At 41.0% G+C, this 13,490-nt stretch overlaps 2 protein-coding genes across 2 annotated transcripts in view; one reads left to right on the forward strand and one right to left on the reverse strand.

The window, feature by feature from the left end:
• LOC134401988 (MAP kinase-interacting serine/threonine-protein kinase 1-like) overlaps window positions 1-13,490 on the reverse strand; it is a 758,389-nt gene that overhangs the window by 187,738 nt on the left and 557,161 nt on the right. The gene's annotated exons all lie outside the window — the stretch shown is intronic.
• On the forward strand, window positions 5,802-8,332 carry LOC134401998 (mas-related G-protein coupled receptor member H-like). Its single transcript, XM_063131363.1, has 2 exons — window positions 5,802-5,872; window positions 7,351-8,332. Exons 1-2 carry the CDS (start codon window positions 5,802-5,804, stop codon window positions 8,330-8,332), a joined length of 1,053 nt encoding a protein of 350 aa, XP_062987433.1.

Raw genomic sequence — 13,490 nt, forward strand, 5'->3', positions numbered from 1 at the left:
TATGTTTTAAATTTTGTGCTTTTTATTTTTTTTCTATAAAACATCTGTTCTTAAAAATCAAAGTTACCAATTGGAAGGGGGGGTTTTGCCAGTAGCTCTCTTTGCCTAAGGAGCAAATTAGTCTAGCACCAGCCCTGACTAGATACAAAACGGTTTAAAGATGAAAGTACATCTAAGAACAGATCTGGATGAAATGTGCTATCAAGCAAATAACTGATTTGCTCCTGAATGAGCCTTTCAGTGAAATTTTAGAGAAATCTACACTGCTGCTTTTAAGGCGTTTTGAAGCGCTTTGAAAACGTTCATTTGAAAACTGTATATGCAGCGTGTTCTGGGCCCCAGCAGTTGTCAGAACTGTGGGGGGGCACCTTAGGGCGCTTTAGAGCAGTGGTGTAGATCCTGCCCAGGTGCTGGGAAGATATGCGAGGAAAGAGGGGCCTCAAAGAAGCCAAGGAGATGGACCTAAATGTTATTAGTGTAAAAAAGAAAAGCCATTTCCAAAACCAGTGGTGGCTGGAGCAGAGAAGTGGGGTCAAAGTAAATACTGTCCTGAGACACAAGCCCCAGAGCCTAGAGATGAGTAATCCCGAACCCCAAAAACTACGCCCTCCAGTTTGGAGTGTTAGCATTTAACGGGGTTAAAGTGAAATTAAAGTTGAAATAAAACAACCCAAACCCCTACAATGAGCTTACCAACTTGTAGAGAATGATTTATTGAAATGGCTGCAGTGTGATTGTTCAGCAGCAGCCAGAAGCAAGTTTCCGCCTTGTCTAGGAGCAGGTGCTGCATCTGCTTTGTGTGTAAAAAGTTTTTTCTTATCAAATCAGAGATTGACTTGATATGAATAGATATTGCATGGAGAATCCAGATAAATCCATTACCTTGAATCCAGGTATCTTGTTTTCTTTGTTGAGAGCAACATATCTGAGATCCACATGATTGAAAAGTTGAAATTTAAAAACCACTCCCAGTAAAGAGTGAGGTTGCCTTGATAACACCAGATTGCAAACAGGAAATGTTGTAGTTTCGTCAAGCTGACAGAAAAGAAGAAGTAGATACTTGTAATGGAGAATCATAGAATAGCAAAGTTGGAAGGGGCCTACAAGGCCATCGAGTCCAACCCCCTGCTCAATGCAGGAATTCACCCTAAAGCATCTCTGACAGATGGTTGTCCAGCTGCCTCTTGAATACCTCCAATGTAGGAGAGACCACAGCCTCCCTAATAGAGGTTGTGTTTGTTCTGTCCCAGGTATGAAGCATAAAATAAAGCAAAGGGCTTGTCTATAAATATCCACACTAATGTTCAATGTTCAATTTGCTACATAGCTAGACTAATTTGTAAACCTAAGAATTTCAAGACAGCTGTGGGAGGCCCAATAGCCAAATGGCCCTCTCATTGAGAAATTGCTTGAAAGAATCTTAATTTCAAAAAATATAGTTGTCAAAGAAAGAAAAAAAAATAGTGTGTGGATATCTTATGGTGTTAAGCCAATTGCATCCTGAGACTTAATTAAGAATTATGTAATATGTATAGAGTTTTTAAAAGTAATTGAATTTACTAATGCTGTAGAGAGACTTGAATATTCAGTTACCTTAACTACCTTTGTTATGGTAAAATAACTGATTTCCCCTTACCCCCTTCGCCCAATCTCTTCTCTCCCGTCCTTCTTCCAAGATTCCTCATTTTCCTTTCCCAAAATGCCACCCTTGGGTGATTTCTAAGTGATTTAAAATGAATAAAATAGACCCCCTGCTCCCAGGTGGGAGAGAGTGGTCCCATTTGCCTATTTGGGTGGGGTCAGTTGCTCAGGGTTGGGGACAGGCCCTAGCTGGTGGTTAAATCACCAGGCGCTTGACACACACACATACCTCTTGTTTCTCCTTCCCCACAGCTCAGTGAGAAACCAGGAAGAGAAATAAGAGGTAAGAAGCTTGCCCATTAGAAAGAAAGTCAAGCGCCAAAAAGGGAAACCGGGGAGAGAGTGGTTAACAAGTATTAGTTGAGGATGGTGGAGTATGTGACAAGAGGGTCTCAAGATTCATTGCTAGGAGAATCATGCGATGGTGAAGTTTGCAAGGTTGATGGGTTCACTCACCCATCTGGGCATGTCGGGAGGGCAGAGAGAAGGATCAGTTGTGACGATCTAAACAAGCACTGTTCTGAACCTTTTCCCTTACATTGCCAAGGGGGGAGAGAGACCTTTGTATAAGGTGATTTTTTTTAGTACCACCTTGAATCTAAGAAACTAGTTTTAATTCTTTCCTGAATTCTTTCCTGTCTTAAAAATAGACTGAATAGAAGACAGAGTGATTTATAATTAGAACCATAAGATTGTTTGACGAGAAATCCCAAACTAATGAGTGTGCAAGAAGATTTCTTCACAGGTTTTTCACAGCACCAGACCTAGAAGCCACAGGTCTGCTGCCTGATGCCTAACTAAAACAACAAAAGTTATGAGCTAGAAGCAAGAGAGTTTGGACCCTTGTTCCTGACTGACCACTGTAGTTGTTCAAAGCACATGAACAACTAGCAAGTATTTGACTGTCCAACACATATAGAAATTTTTAGAGAATCTATAGCTGTAAGACTGTCTCTATCAAAGAAGAAATAATCTGTTGTGTTCTAAGCCTACACAGACTGATAGCCCAAATCTAAAAAGTCCAAGCAACATATGTGAAAAGCTAAACCTTGGATGTCATGGAAGTGATCCAGATGACCCATCTGTACCAGAGACTGAGAGTTGTCCAAATCTGATTGAGAAGTTAAAAGACGAAGCAAGCTGACAGGAGGAAGTTGAAAAGCCCCCTGTGAGCACTAAAGACAAGTGTCCAGTGGAAGGAGAGTGCTGAAAAGCCCCCTCCATGGAACGACATCTGGTCAATCAGCATGGCTGTCTTTGTAAACTCAGATCAGAGATATTCCTGAGATAACGAGGCATAATAATCCTCGCAACGAAAAGTAAAACGACTTAGGACAACGCCATGGCATTCTTTAACAGTGAGAGTGTGTGCATAGAGATAAGAAATGGTCTAAGAACATGTGGTCCAGTCAAGAATACATCTTTATATACTGTGGTGAAAAAGATAACACAGGGTGAATAAAGAGGAGGGATTTGTGAGAAATAAAGAGATATGTTACTTTTTCAATGATGCTATATGTATAAGGATGCTAATGCTATATGTTATAAAGAAATATAATATAATTAAAAATATGTGGCTGAATAGCAGCCAGCCTAAAGTACTGTTATCTTTACTGAAAGATGGTTAAGGGACAGGAAACTGCTCAGACAGGTGTTTTAGCCGTTAGACTGTTCAGTTGAAGTAAAAGAGAATAATACAGAAGTTGTGGTTAGACTAGTGGTCAGAAGAAGTGGCAAAACTGAAACATACATCTGTTGTTTCTTAACTTGTGACTTTGTGGTTACCTGATGGGTGGAGGGATGATCGAGAGCAATAAAGTGGGTAGGCCCAGATAAATCAAACCTATATTTGAGCATAAGTAAATAGGGATGGGTGGAATATTAAATGAAATTAAAAAGCAAGTAATCAAAGGCGGGACAAAGCTGCGTGCCGGGATAGGTTGTAACCCCTCAAGTCTCTAACCAATAACGAGACGGGGAGGGACCTCTTTGGCCGGGTGTAAGGTATAAGATGTCTTGACATGTGCTTGGAGGGTGTGCCTACTTTGCTAGAGCACCCAGACTTGCAATTCTGTATCAATAAAAGGAACAGAGTGCTTTCACCATTGTCCTTGAATCTTTATTTCAAATCGCATTTCTAACAGATATTTTCAGTCTAATCTACACTCTTTGCCTACTTAAGCCAAGACCTTGCCAAAAAAAAAAAAATCAACTCATCCGTGTCCATTGCTTGCGCAACTTCAAGTCCGCTTGCTTTCAGCTGAGCATCTGAGGCCTTAGCTAGACCTAAGGTTTATCCCGTGATTGTCCCGGGGTCATCCCTGTTCATGTAAATGACACACAGGGGATCCTGGGAGCAGGCAGGAATGACTCCAGGATGATCCCGGGATAAACCGTAGGTCTAGCTAAGGCCTGAGTCCCTTCAGCACTCTCTGTCCTGGTTTCTTCTGATCTCTCCAGAAACGCTCTTGATTTCATAATCAGCAGTACTTTTACCTGCTTTCCAGCTTGATTAATACACTGTTTTAACTCTCCCTCCCGAACTCTTAGCCAATAAGAAGGGCTAGTGGGTTTTATTATGTTCCTTTTTCCAGAATAACTAGATTTATTTCTGCCACTCTTAAATTCCAGTTTCCTGGACTGACATTTTAAACCTGTTGACCAGACCAGTCTCTAAACAGAAATCAACCTTCTAACAACGAAGACCAAAACACAAAATGACTGGACAGCTTCTTTCCTTCACAGGTATGAATTTGGAGATTGTATCCCATATCTTAATGGCTTCTGCACTATTGATGATAGGGAGGGTCATCAGATGGGGTGGGGGAAATTGCGGTTCCTACCACTGATTCTCCACCCCTGCTCCTGTCCCACGATACTTCCTCTTTTACCAGGAGAGGAAAGAGGAAGTAAACAAAGACCACGTGGCACATTCAGGGGCCATTTTAATTGCACCGCTTTTCCTGCACACAGCAGGAGATCATGGCACATTCCATTTAAAAAAGAACAACAGAATAAACAGGGTCTATTTTGTGACGGAAAAATGAGCTGAAGGAGTGGGCGGCGGATGTTGTCGTCTAAAGGATACACACATCTGTAAGCGGACAGTAGAGATAGGGTGACCATATGAAAAGGAGAACTCCTGTATCTTTAACAGTTGCATAGAAAAGGAAATTTCAACAGATGTCATTTGTATGTATGGAGAACCTGGTGAAATTTCCTCTTCATCACAATAGTTAAAGCTGCAGGTGCCCTGCCCTCTTTTAAATCTGGTCATTCTAGTATAGTTCCTGCAGCTTTAACTGTTGTGATGAAGAGGGAATTTCACCAGGTTCCCCATATATACAAATGACACCTGCTGAAATTTCCTTTTCAGTACAACTGTTAAAAATACAGGAGCCCTGTCCTCCTTTTCATATGGTCACCCTAGTAGAAAGCATGCAATAAAAGGCTTGTCTGATGATGCCTCTGTAAAAGACCTTAATCAAAGAGATTGTTCTAAGTTCCCTCTTATTTAAAAACATTTTATGCTGACTGAGACGTCTCGATTCAAGTACACAAATGAAGGAACTCAAAGCTCTGGAAAATTGTTCAGGCCTCAAGTACACGATATTTGTTAATATACTTGTTTCTATGGCAGGAACTACACTACTTCTTTAAAATGGTTTATAACAGTTTTGACAACTGTTGGGGCCCAGGACACACTCCACACATACAGTACACTTTTCAAAATGTTTTGAAAGTGTTTTATCCTGCTATGATAGCATTCATGTGCATGCCCTATATGAAGTATATTCTATGAACAAACTCTAGCAATAGATGACTTGGGTTACTTCCATATTGAACTTTCTTTAGATATGTAGTGCTAAAATCCTTTTAGGCCTTAGCTAGACCTAAGGTTTATCCCAGGATCATCCTGTAAATGACACACAGGATATACCGGGAGCAGGCAGGGACGACCCCAGGATAAACCTTAGGTCTAGCTAAGGCCTCTGTTGGAAGAAGAAGAAGAAGAAGAAGAAGAAGAAGAAGAAGAAGAAGAAGAAGAAGAAGAAGAAGAAGAAGAAGAAGAAGAAGAAGAAGAAGAAAGCATTGTGGCTACAAACTGATATTGGCTGAAATAATTTTCCTATCTTTGGTTTCAACTTTATTTAGATATCATGAAGAGGTTTCATATCGAAAACAATGTCTCAAATTATGATCAACCTTATCAGACTCCAATGATTATTTGGTAAGTGTGTAAGATGCTTGGCTCCTTCTTTTTTAAGTTATTATTTGCCATTGTTTATTTTATTCTTTATGTTACATGGTGTGTGGGTGTGAGTGTGTACATTTGCAAGCAACCTTAAATAGTAGGCAATGTCTTGACTCTTTTAGATAGGATTTCATCCATATACAGTGAAGAGGATCCATCTCTTTCTTGAAGTTACTATTATTCAGGGACCCTTAGGGCATGTCTACACCAGCCTTATATCCTGGGATCATCCCAGGATCGTTCCTGTGCATCCAAATGCCACTCAGGGGATCCCGGGAGCAGGCAGGGATGATCCCTCCATTTTCCTGGGATAACCCTTAGGTGTAGAAAGGGCCTGAGTCTGAGGACTCGGGGCCTGGAGCCATGATGCCACCTGACAGCTATGTTTTTCATTAGCTCTATTTTCCTGGCCAGCCTCAGTGGGTGCGCCATGTGGAATATATGGCAGTAGTATAAACTGGAGGCTATCAAAACATGGATAACATACCAAAGCTAACCACCAATTTCACAAAATCCTTCACACACACACACACACACACACACACACCATAAAACAAACAATTGTCTTCAGCTTCCTAGGGGAGGATTTCAGTGAAAATTGGGGTGAGGGGGTTGCAGTTGGAACTTTCCTTAATCTTTTTACAAACTGGTGAAATGCTGGCATGTTACTTTTTAAACAATTTTACTGCAACTTCCTGGAATCCACATGGAAGGATGAGAAATCATGGTGTCTTATTATAGGTATGACAGGAAGAACAGATGACCATGGTGGCTGCCTGCAGAGATACCTGGCAGCAGTAAAAGGTTTTGTTTTGTGGGTTTTAATGGATTGGCCCTGGTGGGATTTATTCCCCCAGTCAGTCCCTGGGATCCCACCCCCAAATAAGGATCACCCAACAGGAAAAAAATGAAACTGAAATTTAAATGAATGGAATTTCAGCCTCTCTTCCTCAATAGGTTGGTATGTGAATTTTATTTATCAAATGTGTATAACATAAATATCAGTCAACCAATAGCACCAAAAGCAATGCACCCATTTGATACATTGGATAGGGTGACCATATGAAAAGGACAGGGCTCCTGTATCTTTAACAGTTGCATAGAAAAGGAAATTTCAGCAGGTGTCATTTGTATATATGGAGAACCTGGTGAAATTCCCTCTTCATCACAACAGTTAAAGCTGCAGGTACCCTGCCCTCTTTTAAATCTGGTCACTCTAGTATAGCTCCTGCAGCTTTAACTGCTGTGACGAAGAGGGAATTTCACCAGGTTCTCCATATATACAAATGACACCTGCTGAAATTTCCTTTTCAATACAACTGTTAAAGACAAAGGAGCCCTGTCCTCCTTTTCATATGGTCACCCTAATGACATTGAAAATCAAAACTGTTTCCAGATCATTTGTCTGGCTCCATAGTAGCAATTGATTCCTCTTTGTCTCTTTCTATTAACAGGAATGTGTATGAATGCATTATCAATAAGAGATGTCCTCCTGGAGATTTAGAAAGCAGACCCTCACCTTTTCCAAATTTAAATGGAAGTACTGAAACTGGACATCAAATTAACAGCACAAATAGGCTTCCCTTCAGCAATTTATCAGAAGACATTATCAACAGCTTCATTGTCGTTGTCTGCCTGTTGGGTCTTCTCGGAAATGGAATTGTATTTTGGATTCTTGGCTTCCGCCTTAAGAGGAATCATTTCACCACCTACATCCTGAACCTCTCCATCGCTGACTTTGGTGTCCTCATCACTCTCCTTAGTACTGCTACATTTGCACTTGTAGTAACTTTGTATAATGTTCTCTCTCTGTTTTTTCTATTATTTCTTGAGTTATTTTTCTTCACATATTCTACTAGTCAATTTCTGCTGGCCGCCATCAGTATCGACAGGTGTGTGGCTGTCCTCTTCCCACTTTGGCATCGATGCCGTCGTCCACCACGTTTATCCACATTTGCGTGTGCTCTAATATGGATCTTCTCCTTCCTGCTCTCTGGAATTCACTTTACTCTGCAAATGACTGGGAGAATTGGAAATGCCCCCTTATTTTTTCAACTAATCGTGAATGCTCTGCTTTGCACCCCACTCATGGTCATCTCCACACTGACCTTATTTATTCATGTCTGCTGTAAATCAAAGCAATGGCTGCAAGGGAAGCTTGTCACGGCCATTTTGCTGGCGCTTCTCTTGTTCCTCCTTTTCGCTTTTCCAATCAATGCCTTCTACATAATTTACTCTTATTATGCGCCAAATCCAATTTTAATGTTAGCTGGGTTTGCCTGTGCCTCTCTGAACAGTAGCATCAACCCACTAATATATTTCTTAGTTGGAAGTAGACAGAAGAAAGGTAAACTCAGAATGTCAATGAAGGTTGCATTCCAGAGAGTTTTCAGTGATGCAGAGGAATTAATAGAAGAGCAAAGTCATAGCACATAAACACTCTTATTGGCCATGAGAAAAAGGTGGCCAATATGGGTATTCTGTTTTTCTTAATTTATAATTTTATTTTGTAAAATAAAAAGTTTTTTGAAACAATGTCCACAACTGATATAAATTAGGGAAGGAAAAAAGGGGGGCTCTGCATGTACCTTTATCAAAAGTGAAACATAGAATCATAGAATAGCAGAGTTGGAAGGGGCCTACAAGGCCATCGAGTCCAACTCCCTGCTCAATGCAGGAATCCACCCTAAAGCATCCCTGACAGTTGGTTGTCCAGCTGCCTCTTGAAGGCCTCCAGTGTGGGACAGCCCACAACCTCCCTAGGTAACTGGTTCCATTGTCGTACTGCTCTAACAGTCAGGAAGTTTTTCCTGCTGTCCAGCTGGAATCTGGCTTCCTTTAACTTGAGCCCGTTATTCCGTGTCCTGCACTCTGGGAAGATCGAGAAAAGATCCTGGCCCTCCTTTTAAATATTTGAAGAGTGCTATCATGTCTCCCCTCAATTTTGTCTGGATCTTGCTTCAGATCTGGAGCGGGTGGTACTGGGCCCAAATCGGGCTGAGGCAGATTGCTCCAAATTGGTCTCCAAAATAGAGTGTGGGGAGGGGGTTTCCCCTGCACAGCCCTAGTTCTATTACCTTTGAAATGTCCAATGATCTGCTTTTGGTTCAATAGTTCAAGAAATAATACTAATTTGGAAGTACGGATTAACAATAAGAAAAAAGTGGCTTGAATTACAATAGAATTTTGATCACAAATACTGAATTGAATTCCAAACTGGATAAGCCAGTTCTTCCTTTTTACAGTATGTAAAACTGAGAATGTGTGTGCATTTTGGAAATTGTAAGAATTTTAATTGTATTTGAAAATATATTATTGTAACAGAAAAATGTAGGAGATATTCTCAAAAAAGTCTCTTAGCACTGCAGGCTATTATAGGGTGACCATATGAAAAGGAGGACAGGGCTCCTGTATCTTTAACAGTTGCATAGAAAAGGGAATTTCAGAAGATGTCATTTGTATATATGGAGAACCTGGTGAAATTTCCTCTTCATCACAGCAGTTAAAGCTGCAGGAGCTATACTAGAGTGACCAGATTTAAAAGCGGGCAGGGTACCTGCAACTTTAACTGTTGTGATGAAGAGGGAATTTCACCAGGTTCCCCATATATACAAATGACCCCTGCTGAAATTCCCTTTTCAATGCAACTGTTAAAGATACAGGACCCCTGTCCTCCTTTTCATATGGTCACCCTAGGCTATTAATTATACCTATCCTCAGAAGTGGGAGGGAATTTTCAGGTTAAAATGGTGGACAGTTTCCAGAGAAAAGAATGCATTTGCTACTCAATATATCTAGAGTAAAAAAGGGTAATAAAATGTATTTGTTCTTATATGAGACACCACAGAAATTGAAGAAAGAATCTGATTCCAGTTTTGTAATACCCCAAATGAGGGTTTTAAACTTATGCAGTATCTGTCGTAGTCCCAGATGTCATGTCATCATTGAAGTTATCTTTAAAGGATTAACCAGAATGGTCAGAGCCAATTGGCCCCTCAGAAGACCCTGGCACTAGCCTAAGGTGACCATATGAAAAGGAGGACATGGCTCCTGTATCTTTAACAGTTGCATAGAAAAAGGAATTTCAGCAGCTGTCATTTGTATATATGGAGAACTTGGTGAAATCCCCTCTTCATCACAACAGTTAAAGGTGCAGTAGCTATACTAGAGTGACCAGATTTAAAAGAGGGCAGGGCACCTGCAGCTTTAACTATTGTGATGAAGAGGGAATTTCACCAGGTTCTCCATATATACAAATGACACTTGCTGAAATTTCCTTTTCAATACAACTGTTAAAGATACAGGAGCCCTGTCCTCCTTTTCATATGGTCACCCTAGCCAAGATGGTCCAAGACCCCCAGGAGCCTTTGAATCTGCTTCTTGAGAAGCCAAGAGTTCACCTTCTGAGGTAGTGGAAGATGCTGGGCCACCATCAACCCCTGAGAATGTTGGCACCTTGAAGTCCATGAGAGGATGGTTGCCAGGCCAAGGAGTGTTGGCCTACTGAAGAGGAACACTCGTGAGCTGGACCCTCCTCATGAGGAGGACATCTGACAAGCCTCTGATAGGAAGCAGCTGAGTACTTGGTGGGGTTCTTGTAGCTTTAGCTCTATCAGCTCTCACAGGTAACTTGAGAGCTGCTGGAAACACTGCCTTTGTCTATCCCAGTATCTGCTACCCAGCTTCCTGTGCCTTGCCCTGTGATGGATGCTTTGTGCTACTGATTCTTGGACTGTTTCTTGACCCTTCTTCTGTACCAAGTAATGAATATGATTGATTTACTGTGCTTGACTTTCTGCTTCATGCCTTGACCTCTCCTGTTGTTGCATGATGGTTGTTGACTGACTGTTGACTGGATTTTTGACCGCTCCTGCTTTAGCCTAACCCTCATTAGACAGAAACATTCTGCTTCCCAAACTGGCCATTCTATTGCCTAGCTCTCTGTTTGTGCTTGCAATGGCCAAGACTCAGTCTAGAGCAGGATAGCACTGTGCTAGTATATAAGAAAATTTTGCCCATATATTGTAAAAACATTTAAGGCCATTTCAAGGGCAGTTTTGCTATTGAAAAAGATCCTCTTATTAGGATAATGTGAACAGATCATAAATAAACATCAACGATAACTTATCAGTAATGTGTTGATTAATTAATTACAGCATAGGGATGTTGGTTGAATCAGTTTGGAGGTTGGCACTCACTGAGTTTTCTCTTGCTCAGCCCCCTGGGCTCCGACTTCCTCAAGTGTGAGCTGGCTCTACAAGGCCCATGATGAGTGGGACCAGCTCACTTTTTTCCAGGTGGTTTTTTCCCCCCCCCCCCCTTTTAATTTGCAGAAGCAAAGCTTCAGCTCTAAATAGCACAATTTGAATGAAATTTACACCTGGGATTTTGCACAAATTGTAGTATTTTATTTATGGCTGCGGGGGGGGGGGTAGGGGAGTTATTTATAGCCACAAATTAGTGCAAATCATGACATCTGCAAATTAAAACAAAAACAAAAAAAATTGGGAGCTGTCCTGTGCCTTGGCTCTCACGTGTAAACCAGATAGGGCCAGATTTCTCCCCTATGGACAAACACCATGCATTCTGATGGGAACATTTTGGCTAGGATGACCATATGGCAAGGAGGACAGGGCTCTTGTATCTTTAACAATTGTATTGAAAAGGGAATTTCAGCAGGGGATCTACACTAGTACATGAAACGTTGTTTTTATAGTCATTGAACGTTTTGTTTTTGAACGATTTAAAATGTAGCAGTTTTTAAAACGTTTACTTACTTTTCTCTTTCCGTGGGAATGCATTCCTTTTGGCCACACTAAGAAAACAAATCTGTTTGTTCTCTTTCCCCACCCCCGTCTACCAATTTCCCCTCCCACTTCCTCTTCTCTCCACCAGCAAACAAACCAGGAAGCAGCCTTTCAAAACTGAAACTAAAAAATGTCTGCAAAAAAGAGGCTTGAAAAAAAAACACGGCTCCAACTTTGGGCATGGAAATTACATAAACATGCCCCCCAGGAATGTGATTGGCCAATTAAGAACTACAGGAAACCCATTTAATAAGATGAAATCGGCCACATCATACCAAATAGAATGACTTATTTCAGAGAACTTCAAAATAAAAACCAGAGAACAGACAACAATAAAACATCTCAAACTGAACGTCATGTGGTGAAATACTACCAAATGCACACTTAAAAAATGGTAAGACACGTTATTATTATTATTATTATTATTATTATTATTATTATTATTATTATCATTATTATTTATTTATTTATATAGCACCATCAATGTACATGGTGCTGTACAGAGTAAAACAGTAAATAGCAAGACTCTGCCGCATAGGCTTACAATCTAATAACTTGAATAGTTCTAACTTGAATAGTGTAGATCCCTTCCAGGTGTCATTTGTATGCATGCAGCACCTGGTGAAATTCCCTCTTCATTACAACAGTTAAAGCTGTCCACTTTTGTATCTGGTTGCTTTATTATAGCTCCTGTGGCTTTAACTGTTGTGATGAAGAGGGAATTTCACCAGGTGCTGCATGCCTACAAAGGATGCCTACAAATTCTCTTCTCTATAAAACTTCTCTATAAAACTGTTAAAGATACAGGAGCCCTATCCTCCTTTCCATAGGGTCACCCTAATTTTGGTGGAAAACAAAAGTAAATGACCCAGCAGATTTTCGACCCATACCTAGCTTTAACAGAAAAGAAAAATGAGAAAGGAAGCAAAAGAAACATTCAAACTAATAAACAGTTAAAAAGTATGTCTCTAGGCAATAAATAATGGAGTAGGGGTAGAGTCCAAAAAGGTCTATGATCTAAGCAATTGTAGAATGATCTTTTAGCACAATTATTTATTACATTTTTTTATTACATTGATATACCTCCCCATAGCTGAAGCTCTGTGGGCAGTTTACAAAGGTTAAAAACAGTGAACACTAAGAAGTCGTCACTGGCTGTGGATTGCAGGAACCAGAGGTACCTGTAGAGATCTTGGGGTCATGTCGAGGCATGTCATATCGAGGCAGTAGCTAAATCCTGTCGTTTCTTCCTGTATAATATTGCCAGGATTCGACCATTTTTGTCTGTCTCTTCTGCCAAGACTCTCGTTCACGCACTGGTTATCTCTCGGTTGGACTACTGCAACCTTCTTCTCTCTGGCCTCCCCTCATCTCACATCAGTCCGCTGGTCTCTGTCCACCACTCTGCCGCTAAGATCACCTTCTTGGCCCGCCGCTCTGACCATGTCACTCCACTTCTGAAATCTCTTCATTGGCTTCCAATTCACTGCAGAATCCAATATAAACTTCTCCTGTTGACCTTCAAAGCTTTTCACGGTCTAGCTCCTGCCTATCTCTCCTCTCTCATCTCACACTATCGCCCCGCTCGTGCTCTCCGCTCCTCTGATGCTATGCTTCTCGCCTGCCCTAGGACCTCCACTTCCCTTACTCGGCTTCGTCCTTTTTCTTCTGCTGCCCCTTACGCCTGGAACGCTCTTCCAGAACACTTGAGAACTACCAACTCAATCACAGCTTTTAAAACTCAGCTAAAAACTTTTCTTTTCCCTATAGCTTTTAAATATTGAGTT

Source organism: Elgaria multicarinata, chromosome 7 (genome assembly GCF_023053635.1).
Source record: "Elgaria multicarinata webbii isolate HBS135686 ecotype San Diego chromosome 7, rElgMul1.1.pri, whole genome shotgun sequence".
NCBI classification, from domain to species: Eukaryota; Metazoa; Chordata; class Lepidosauria; order Squamata; family Anguidae; genus Elgaria; species Elgaria multicarinata.